Genomic DNA, 12042 nt, shown 5'->3' with positions numbered 1-12042 from the left:
CTAATTGTCTTCTGGCTTCCTATTCCTCTCGTATTCTTATTCCACACCCATTTTCCAGAGCCCTTCCCTTTCTTTGACAAAGAGAAAATTATTCAGAAAATCCAGAAAACTATTATTAGATATTGCAGATTATTCTGTTCCTTTGAAAGGACATGATTCAAGATGAACCTTGTTAATTTCAGTGGGTGAATTAAGCCTGTGTTTAATTCCCCCCCCAAAGCAGTAGGACTTCTAAGTGCTTAAGTTTGGGTTTGTTTGTTTTTTAAATTGAATCTTGCATTTTATAAATGTGAACTGTTTCGGTCAAAAAGCAAATAAATATTACATTTGGTTATACCCTGTTGTTTTTAGGTTGGGTGTTTGGGGCCATCATAGTTTATATAACTTTACTATGCTATTTTTAAAAGTTTCACACTAGAATTATATCATACTGTTTCTTTCTAAATTTCCAGTAGATTTATTACGGCCTTCAAAAAGTAAAATGGCTTTTGTATAAAGTTCTTAAACTGTTTTCATTTGTTTTAATTGAATGTGGAAGTAAAGTATCCAGAGATAATATGTTCATTTTTATCTGTCACACAAAGAGCAAGTTTAGATGTGATGAAATGGATCCAATTACTTATGCTGACCGTTAAATAAACAGAAGAAAACCTCTGATGACATTAGTTGGTGTTCTGTTCCCAAAGTTAATTTCAGAAAGCTTTTTCTTTGTAGTCAGACCTTTAATCCTTGATAGAGGTTACAATAATACCTAAGCCAGTTTTACAGGTCTGTGATGTAGGAGTTTAAATACATCACTCAATCAATTTCACTTAATTATAGCATTTTAATTTATTTTAGATAACATAACTTTTCACATTCTTAAAAACTCATGATTAAGGTGATGCATTTCATTGCATTTATACAGTTCCAGATTTTTAGCCTTATTTTCTTACTGTGATACATCTATATGGTATATGTCTTTAATTTAAAAAAATTGAAAAGTAAAATTATGACTTTTTATCTTCTTTTAAATATACATTGATTTTCCTATAAAAAGAGAATTACTTGTATGTTCATGCAATATGTACTTTGGGAAACCACCATTAAATTAAAATAAGTTCTAAACCGTTGTGTGGAGGAAATGCAATTTTTATTTTGTTACCTTAACGGGTAGTATGTTACACTGAAAGATATTTTGCACATTTGAACCCAGAATTCCCTTGTCCTAGTGAAACACTTGATCAGTTATCACACAGGCTTCTTAAAAGAGTAACATAATGTCTCCAGATATGTAAGAGATTTGCAAACCCCATAGCTGCTTGTGGAGTCTTGCTGTAACATTTTGTGGGAGTGCTACTTTTTTAGGAGAACGTATGAGAAAATAAGCAATAGCCTTGAATAGATTGAATTGATTTTTTAAAAAAATTATTCCTGATTTGCTAAGGGAAGTTGCATTTTCATTGGAAATCAGTAGGCTGTACATATATGGCTATGTGAATAAAGAAGAAGGTAACTAGAGTATTCATGGCAAAATCTTCATGAACTCAGGAAAGATTTTTCAAGGATTTTGTCAGAATAAATGTTATATGAATATGTGTTGAAATTTTCATAGACTAGTAAACTTGAATTTAAAAAAACCCTAATTTGTGTTACTTAATCATTCATCTTGATCTAGAAATTGAAGTGTTGAAAGACAATGGCAGGGATTTGGATGAAAAGATATTAGTTTATTTTTATTAATTTACTTCATTTATCTCTGACTTTTCCACTCTGTGGGATTGCAACATTTGCCCTTTCTCCATTTTATCCTCACAACAGCCCTGTGAGGTAGGTTTGGCTGAGAGTGTGTCACTGGCCTAAGGTCAACGAGCAAACTTCTGTGGAAGAGTGGGAATTCAAACCTGGGTCTCCCAAATCATAATCTGACACTCTCCCTGGCTGTTATATGCAATTACATATAAAGCATAAATATGGCTCTAGATGCAAAACATGTTTTCTTTCCATGACTCAGCAGCAAAAGCTTAAATGGTCAACAGTTTGTGTTTAACAGTGCAGAGTATCACTTTTAAGCCCATTGCAGTGGGTGGGCTTAGAAGGATGTAACTATGATTAGAATTGCTTTATAAGAGGACCAAGTTTAATGACTGGTATTTTTTAATTCTATTTTACTAGGTCAAAGTGGGCAATGACGTTACCACCGGAACAGGCCCCAACAAGAAAATAGCAAAAAGAAATGCTGCTGAAGCCATGTTGCTACAGCTTGGCTACAAGGCATCTTTGCCACTTCAAGAACAGGCAGAAAAGGTAAAGTGTAGGGGTGTATGGCAAGAAAGTTTCCGTTCTGTGGGGTTCTAGAATCATTCCATTTCATTATGAGTTTGTTTCAGCTTGGAATGATCTGTTTGGGTTTTTCGTTTCAGTCTATTGCACCCATAGTGGCCGCACATGCGCACATGCTCCCCCTGTTCTTTTCAGGGGGAGTGGGAAACAAGGCTCTGGGGCAGCTCTGTCAACCATTAGTCATCCTCCTAGACTAAACCATTGATCTACTGAGTTTTTCCTCAAGCACAATAACACACACACACAAACAGCAACGGACTTGTAGAAGGGGAGTGTTGGTGGATGGAGTAGTGGGGCATTCCCAAATAGGACTGCACTCCAACAAGTGCAGTCCAGCAACATTAAAAACAAGCCTGCTTCATGTTCACTTTTTTCTTTTTCTGTAATGCCAATAACATTACCTTTGCATTCTGCTGTTGCCTGTTGGCTTCATGTATCCTTGTGCTTTGTTCCCACAATGAGGGGCAAATCCAAATCCTTCCTTTCGATGACCAGTGTTCTGCTTCGAAACAGGGCATTCTCATGCACATTGGTCTCATTCCTCCTTCCCTCAAACAGAATTAATAAATAACATAAGGTCTCTTTCCCCTTGGGATCCGATTGGTGCAGTTCAGGAAAGGCTGGGCAGTGCCCAGCCTTGTGTGAGGGAAATAGAAGGAGCAGGGACAGACTCCCAGAGTGACTGGATTCCTTCCTGTCAGAGCACGGTCACCCCTTTGACTTGAGGCTCCATATATGGGGTATCTGTTAGGGTTCTGAAATGAAGCACGTTAGCCACACAGCATGGACTTTGCTCTCCCCCTTGAGTGTTCCTGTAAGTGCCCACACTGGGCCTCTCCTGCCACCAAAATGCAACGCTACACGTTCTAAGTGTGGCAGGGACCTCTGAGACAGAGTCTCATGCTGCATGCCCTACCTACTAAACTATGGGGTGTCCTGGCTGGGATTTATGTGCTTGGTAGCTGGGGGGATGGGGTTAGGCTGTCACTGGAGAAGGAAGTGATCGATTGCAGCTCTAATTAGCATCATGCTCCACTGTGGCTTTTGAGTGGGATGATGCCTGTGGGGGAGGCAGGTGCTTGTGCACCTATAGGCTACACCATGCTTTTTGCTGATGTAAGTATCCACCGACTGGAGAGCTTAGGGGGCCAGCTAACTTCAGCCACACCCATAGGTGCTGGTGTAGGGGTTTATGCTGGTAGCACACTGATGAGTGGGCATGGCAGGGCTGTGCTGGCAGCAGGACTGACATGTTGCCATCAGGGTGCTGTGCCAGCACAGTGCTGGCATTTCTGGGAGATATACTGGCATACTACCTGGTTGGCTCCCTGTGCACTTTCAGCTTCTCTTTTTAGGACTGCACTAAAGTCATGTTTAAACAATAAATATATCCTTGAAAACATTGCGTATGTCTACAGTAAGACCAGAATGGTCATATATTAATGCTGTACATTGTTACATAGAAATTTTACTATTAAACTTTTTGAATGAGTAGAATCTCATTTTCAGAAGTATTTTACTCATCAAAAGAATTGTTTTCAATCATTTCATAGACCTTGAACACTTGTGCTGGGTACACTCTTGAAGAGATTGCTAAACAAATTTGTTTTGGCCATCCAGTGAATTTATTTCAAGCATTGATACCTGTCTCCACAAGCAATTTCACATCATTTGTATGTTTTATAGCATACTGCCTCTTCTGTTCTTTTTTATTTTTGTCAGCCAGGAGAGATTAAGGGATGGAACAGCCAAAATGTTGACTACCCTGAACCAACAAGTAACAGTAAGTGCCACTTCTAGATTAATTTTTGTTTCTTTTCCATTCAATGGTTAATTTAAACTATTGTTAAACTATTATGAACAACGCAGAACCAAATTAGCATGTATTAAATTTTTGATTATATATCTGTTTATCACTGTACATCCAGTGATATTTTGTTCTTTCGTGTGTGTCTTTCCTCACTAAAGTTGAACCTTAGCCGCCATTGTGTATGTGTAGTAAGGGGAACAGCTTTATCGTTAGCATGAGACACGACAGGTCAGGCAAGAGAGCATGTTAAAGTACCCAGAGAAAAGTAAGCTGGCTGTGGAGAAAAGGAACTAACCTCCCCTCCCCCCCCCACTGTGGCCAGTTTGCTCTTTGCCCGGTTGGCTGCCATGGTAGTAGTGGTGCTTTCACACCCTCTTCTCCATGGCCAGCTTGATTTCCTTCTACCAGTTACCCAGGTGCTGAGGCTGTGGATGAGAGTGGGGTGTTACTGGAGAGAACAGGCCCATTGTTGACATGAGGCTCACAGCCCATCCTACAGTCCCTCCAACAGTGTCTATTTCAAGACCTACACCACCTGCCGACCACAAGCCCTACTGGGCACTGTGGCCTTGCTAACTTACCTGGAATATGCCAAGTGGGAGACAGTCCTCAGGTGAGCCTCATTGTGGCTCTCAAGCCACTGAGTGAAGATCATTAGTAGAGATGGGCACAATCCCAAAAAAATTGCCGATCCAGCTGATCGTGGATCGGCGCCGGTGACGATCCCGACTAAACGATCCACACCGATCATCTCCCGTTCCCGATCCGTGGATCGTGGAGGCCAAAGCAGGGCGCGCTGCTATTCCCAGCTATGTGGGAAGGTGGGTGTTGGCAGCGGCCACCGGGCCCGGCGGGCATGGGGAGACAGCGACAAGCCGCCTTCCTTCAGGGGGCAGGGGGTCTGGCCGCTCACCGGCGGCACCCCTCATGTGCCCGCTCGACAGGCCAAAAAGGAGCGCGCTGGCGAGAAAAGAACTGTGGGTGATGCCGGCGGCATCTGTGTTTGTGTTTGGCCGTCTGTGTTTGGCCGTCAGAGCTGCCTATCAGGGTTTGCAGGGATGAGATTGGAGTGCCCATGGCTACAGAACACCCCCTTCCCCCTCCCTCCCCTGGGTGTCTTCTCCCAACTGGTGACTGCTTTGCTGCTCCGTGGTTGGAAGGAAGCCCTGCTGATCAAGGAAAGCTGGGCTTCCATTCGGGTTTCCAGGGTGACAGAAGGAGGGGAAACACAGCTCAGGCATTCCCCTGGCTCTGTTGCCCCGGGAATAGATTACTGGCGCCTGAGTGTCTGTCTTCCGAATCCGAGCACGATCCAGCCCCGATCCAGCCCCCCTCCCAATCGCTGGATCATTGGCTGTGGCCGATCACGATCCGCTGAGTCACGATCGCGCGATCGCCATTATCGTGGGTTTTTTTGGATCGTAATGCGGATCGTGCCCATCTCTAATCATTAGCATTAGTAATTTTTTTTTGTTTTGAAATATATTTTACGTGCTACATTTTCAGTGACTTTTGGCATTTGCTTTGTGGCTAGCAACCAACATACAGGAGGATATCTCATGGTTGGAGGATGATAGGAAGGGAGTTTCATCCCCCATTGAGGGTATTAATTATGATTATTAATATGAAATCATGTTGATTGTTATTGCTTCCCTCATGATTATGGATTTCAAAGGAGTGCTGAGATCTATACACTGATCTCTCTGCAGGGTTACTAGTACTACCTTTTTAATGGTTGAATGTTATGTAAACCTATTCAGAAAAGTAACATCTCAGGAACCATAGAAAATAATTATTATTTTCTTCAAAATAATATGGTTTGTGCAAACTTTTGAACTTCAAAAGAAAACTACAGAATGGTTAGCAAAAATGTTTTTTTAGACATCAAGATTAAATTCTGTCTACATTCGAAATGGACATGTGAAATTTTTAAAAAATAGAAAAACTTTTTATTTCAAAACACTTGTTTTTCTTCCCTAACTCATTTATTACTCTGGACTTCTGCATGAAATCTGGAACTTTGTTCCTTAGGAGTCCATCTGCTCCTGCTGTTTGTTCACCATCTGAAATCATAATCATCTGTTTGTGACACACTAATCATTTTCACAGTAACTAATTGTGATGTCACAAACAGATGATTATGATTTCAGGTGGTGAACAAGCAGCAGGAAATAATGAGCTCCTAAGGAACAAAGAAGAATAAGCATGGAGAAAAACAGATATTCATGTCATAGTTATTTTTTCAAACCAAACTTTATAATGAATACAGCTATTTCTTTTTATCAGAAAAAAGGGGTAGAAAAGCTCATCATAACAACATTAACCTATCATTACCAATATCCCATAGACATGCTTTGTCACTGTATAAGGAAAAATAATACCGTGAATTTTTTGGAACATGTTCATTTACTTGGTTGGTACTGTTATTTTTTTAAAAAAGTACATTAAGACAAGTCTTTATGAAATCTGCTTGCTGTAGATTTTCATCTGATATAGGAAATGCATTTATTTGAAGTTTATAGACTTTGTGCTGAATAATTTTGTGAACTCTCTCTTGCAACCTCCATATGTTTCTTTTGATCCAGGACAGGGAATGTTAGTGGAGCCCTCCCATGGCTAGTTTAACACTCCATGGATAAAAACTGAAGTAATATCAGTTATTTAATAAAATGTCTTCCTTATGTTTCAGATATACTGAAATCATATCTGGTGCACAAACTTCTATGCTCTTTTCATTTCTAATATCTCCTATGTGTACCAGTAGATTTCCCCATATCCAAAACTGCATGGTTCAGAAGTGGGTTAAATATGCTCTAAATAAATAAAATAAAAATAAAAGTGTTTTACTAGTACTCAGTTTTGCTGATGTTACTTTTAAATGTACGGAGTATAACTGAGTATGGATTTTATCCTTCTGTGTCATTCCTGGCCTTCTATAGAGCTGGATTAATAATAATCTAATAATTTATTTGTAAATTATATTTAGCCCAACTGCATATTTCAGGGCTGATTCAGGTATTTGTAATATCTTTTTCAAATCCTCCCATTTAAGCTGCTCCATGTGAGGTTAGTTTCTTGCTGCTCCCCTCCACCCTTAGTACTGGTCTCATGAGTAGAAAGCATTGCTCACTGGAAGGTTGAATTTACCTTACGGCAAGAAGCATATTGGAGACCAGTTGAATTCTGTTTGAGAAAGGTTGTTCTTTTACATCTCAGCAGACCCTCATCTCGTCAAAGTTCTTTCTTTTTTAACATGCTAGTCAATCAGAAAAGAAAAGCCATATTTGTTCAAAACTGGATAAGAGTTTTTCAGTACTTGTACATGTAGGTCCCCCCCTCCCTCCCTTTCCCACTCTTTCTCCTTCCCTCTCTCTCTCTCTCTCCCTCTCCCTCCCTCTCCCTCTGATCCATTCTGATGTGTATGTTCATGCTTTCTTCCTTCCCTTCCTCCTCCTTTATAGGAATGTAAAAAATATTTTGTTGACAGAAACTGGTGTATATAATCTTTACTCAGTTTTGTTTGCTAGCTCAGTGTCCACAGTTCTTAAGGTATTATAGTCGGGTGTTCCTTTTCTCTGTAGCACAAGCTGAATGAGTAACTGTGTTCCCCTGTATCTAGTATTACACTGACTTACCTTGTATTGGTAAGGTAAGTCACTCTTGTGGCGGTATACTTTTTTGCTGGTGATGGCAAAGAATCTTGATTAATGAAATAGCATCTTCATATATATAATTTATAATACCTATTGTAATGATTATTGGTTGTACTCCCAGGACTTCTGATTGAGAAAGTTACTACCTTGCTGAATCAGGGGAATGCTGTAGATGTGGTTTATCTCGATTTCAGTAAGGCTTTTGATAAGGTTCCATATAATATCCTTATCAACAAGTTGGTAAAATGTGGTTTGGATTCTATTACTGTTAGGTGGATCTGTAATTGGTTGACAGATCGCACCCAAAGACTGCTTGTTAATGGTTCCTTATCTTGGAGAAGAGTGACTAGTGGAGCGTCTCAGGGAATGGTCCTGGGACTTGTTCTGTTCAACGTTTTTATTAATGATTTGGTTGAAGGAATAGAGGGAATACTTATTAAATTTGCAGATTATACTAAATTGGGAAAGGTAGCAAATACAGTCAAAATAGTCAGGATACAAGATGATCTTGACAGGCTGGAAAACTGGGCTAAAACAAACAAAATTAATTTCAACAGAGATAAATGCAAAGTTCTGCATATAAACAGGAAAAATCAAATGCATAATTATAGGATGTGGGAGACTTGTCTTAGCAGTAGTATGTGCAAAAAGAAACTAGGGATCTTAGTAGACCATACACTGTACATGAGTCAGGAGTGTGATGTGGTAGCTAAAAAGGGATTTTGAGCTGTATCAGCATCGACGAAATTGCTCCCCGTCGCCCTCTCCGTCCCTGTGTCAGACTGGCTCCCTGGTACATGGAGGAGCTACGTCAGATGAAGTGGGAACTGGGACAGCTAGAGCGAGTGTGTTGGCAGAATCGGGGCAAAGAGGTGAGATCATCTTACAGAGCATTTATGAAGGCCTATGAGGTGGCTGTGAAGGCGACGAGGAAGGAGTACTTCACCGCCTCCATAGCATCTGCAAGCTCATGCCCAGCAAAATTGTTTCATGTAGTTCGCTCCTTAGTCTCCCTTTCGCAGGGGGACTGTCAAATTAGAAATTTGGCCATCAGCTGTGAGGCTTTTGGTAGCTTTTTTGCCGACAAAATCTTGTCTCTCCGCTGCAACCTGCCTGCCACGATTGATACAGTAAGGAAACTGGAGACCCCTTGGCCATCTTCCGGTATGACTTTCGATCACTTCAGCCTGGTCACCCAGGAGGAAATGGACAGGGTCCTGCGGCTGGTCAGGCCCACTATGTGTTCCCTGGACCCTTGCCCATCATGGCTGGTGAAAGCCAGTGGCAATGTGTTGGGGGCCCAATTGGAGGATATTATGAATTCATCATTGAGCTCTGGGGTTTTTCCCAGTGTGTTGAAGGAAGCCATAGTGAAGCCTGTTCTGAAAAAACCATCCTTTCACCCCACTGACCCGTCTAGTTACCTCCCAGTATCGAACCTCCTGTTTCTGGGAAAGGTGATTGAGCAGGCAGTGGTGGAACAGCTGCAGGTTTTCCTGGAAGAGACCTCTGTCCTGGACCCATACCAATCCAGTTTCTGTCTGGACCATGGGACGGAAAATGTGTTGGTTGCCCTCATGGACAACCTCCATAGGCACCTGGATCGTGGTGGGTCAGCGCTGCTGATTTTGTTAGACCTTTCAGCAGCGTTTGACACAGTCGACCATGAAGTTCTTGGCCCACCGCCTCGCCAATGTGGGGATTCAAGGGATGGCCTTGCAGTGTCTTGCTTCTTTTCTCCACGGTCAGGGACAGAGGGTGGCGCTGGGGAAGAGGTTGTCCACACGCCAGTCTTTGGTGTGTGGTGTCCTTCAGGGGGTGATACTCTTTCCACTGTTGTTCAATCTTTATATGCGCCCCCTCACCCAGCTGGTGCAGAGGTTTGGACTGGGTTGTCATCACTATGCGGATGACACCCAGTTGTATCTGCTGATGGACGATCGACCTCCCCTGATGCCCTGTTGAGAGCTTTGGAGGCCGTGTCTGGATGAGTGGCACAGAGCAGGCTGAAGTTGAATCCTGCAAAGATGGAGGTCCTGTACTTGGACCATGGGCTGTCGGAGGAGGGGATCCATCTCCCAGCCTTTGGGGGGGCACCACTTGTGCCCATACCATCGATCAGGAGTTTGGGCATGCTCCTGGATTCCTCCTTATCTATGGAGGCCCAGATTGCGACGGTTGCCCGGGCTACTTCTTTCCATCTTCAGCAGGCCAGGCAGCTAGTCCCCTATTTCTCAGCCCAGGACCTAACAACAGTGATCCATGCAACGGTCACCTCCAGGTTGGATTTCTGTAACTCGCTCTATGCAGGGCTGCCCTTGGGTATGACCCGGAGACTACAGCGAGTCCAGAATGTTGCTGCATGTGTTTTCATGGGTGTTCCTTATAGGACACATATTACACCAATTCTGCAGCAGCTCCACTGGCTCCCTGTGGAATTCCGGATTTGGTTCAAGGTGCTGGTTTTGACCTATAAAGCCCTAAACGGACTGGGACGAGCATACCTGAGGGACTGCCTCTCCCTGTATGTGCCCCAGAGAACACTCCGATCAGTTGGAAAACATCTGCTGGTGGTCCCTGGCTCCAGGGAGGCTCGGTTGGCCTCAACCAGGGCTAGGGCCTTTTCGGTCCTGGCCCCAACCTGGTGGAGCTCTCTGTCTGAGGAGACCTGGGCCCGTCAGGATCTTCTCTCATTTCGGTGGGCCTGTAAGACGGAGATGTTCCACCAGGCGTATAGTTGAGGCCGGCATGAGATCCTCACTGAGCCTCCCACCAGCCTCCCTCTAAGTGTGGGGTTATACAAGGTCCACCGGCCGGCTGCCCAACATATGGGTACAGAACAGGGCTACGTAGTGCCCGTTCGTTAGCTGACCCATGTATGGGTTGCAGTACATTATCTGTCCGCTTCCCTCCCCCTGTATGCTGATGGGTAGGAATCTGGAATTGACCCCATCTTGGGACAGTTATTATATCTACTTGTTGGTTTTATGATGAACTGTTGTTTTATGAATTGTTTTTAACATTTGTATTCTATTTTTATAACTGCTGTACCTTGCCCTGATCCCGCTTGCGAGAAGGGCGGGTTAGAAATGTTAATAATAATAATGATGATGATGATGATGATGATGATGATGATGATGATGATGATGATGATGATGATGATGATGATAATAATGATAATAATAATAATAAAGTATCCAGATCACACGAAGTGATGGTATTGCTCTACTCTGCTCTAGTTAGAACTCACGTAGAGTGTCATGTTCATTTTTGAGCACCACATTTTCAGAAGGATATAGACAAGCTGGAATGTGTCCAGAGGAGGGCAACGAAGATGGTAAAGGGTCTGGAGACCAAACCCTAGGAGGAAAGATTGAAGGAGCTCAGTATGTTTAGCTTGTAGAGGAGATTACTGAGAGGTAATATGATAACCATCTTCAAGTACTTGGAGGGCTGCCAGATGTTTTGCTAATGAGTTAGGAACCCAGATGTTTTGCTAATGAGTTAGGAACCATAGATTTCAACATTATGTTGCCTTACATATTATCTGTTTCTTTAAATATGTACTCCTATATACTACCTGTGCTTCATGTTGTTTAATGGAAGTCCTAGAATTGATTATGTTCTGTTTCAGCAATACTTCAACCCCATATTGGATCCTTGCTAATACTATGTCTTCATAAACTTGTATTCATTTACAACTATGGCATTGTTTATGGAAATGTTCTTGACACTGTATTCATTTGCCCTATAACATTGTTTATGGAAATGTTCTTAACACTGTGTGGAAATGCCTGCCCTTGTCCTTGCCACTGATTGTACTAATCTCACACTATGCAATCCGCCTTGAGTCTCAGTGAGAAAGGTGAAATATGAATGAATGAATGAATGAATGAATGAATGAATGAATGAATGAATGAATGAATGAATGAATGAATGAATGGAGTGGCGCAAAGTTGTTTTCTGCTGCCGCAGAAGGTTGGACTAGAACCAATGGCTTGAAATTAAATAAAAAAGTTTTTGGCTAAACATTAGGAAGAACTTCTTGACAAAGCGGTCCCTCGGTGGAGTGGTCTTCCTCAGGAAGTGCTGGGCTCTCCTTCTTTGGAGGTTTTAAGCAGAGGCTAGATGGCCATCTGACAGCAATGCTTATTCTGTGAACCTAGGCAGATCATGAGAGGGAGGGCATCCATGCTTAGTTCTCGTGGCCCCTTCCTACATTCCCAGGGTAAGGCCAATCACCATCTTGGGGTCAGG

At 42.4% G+C, this 12042-nt stretch overlaps 1 protein-coding gene across 7 annotated transcripts in view; it reads left to right on the top strand.

The window, feature by feature from the left end:
- Positions 1 to 12042, top strand: part of STAU2 (staufen double-stranded RNA binding protein 2) — a 242970-nt gene that overhangs the window by 81506 nt on the left and 149422 nt on the right. For all 7 annotated transcript variants that reach the window (XR_008597409.1, XR_008597410.1, XM_054984756.1 and 4 more), the window contains 2 exons: positions 2155 to 2286; positions 4045 to 4105. Coding sequence is in view for 5 of the 7 variants with exons in the window: in XM_054984756.1 (XP_054840731.1) it covers positions 2155 to 2286; positions 4045 to 4105 (193 nt within the window). In the remaining 2 variants the exon portion in view is untranslated. The remainder of the gene's footprint in view (positions 1 to 2154; positions 2287 to 4044; positions 4106 to 12042) is intronic.

Source organism: Eublepharis macularius, chromosome 7 (assembly GCF_028583425.1).
Source record: "Eublepharis macularius isolate TG4126 chromosome 7, MPM_Emac_v1.0, whole genome shotgun sequence".
In the NCBI taxonomy this organism is placed as follows: domain Eukaryota; kingdom Metazoa; phylum Chordata; class Lepidosauria; order Squamata; family Eublepharidae; genus Eublepharis; species Eublepharis macularius.
The sequence above is the reverse complement of the archived record's forward strand: the minus strand, read 5'-3'. Positions and strand labels throughout refer to the sequence as shown.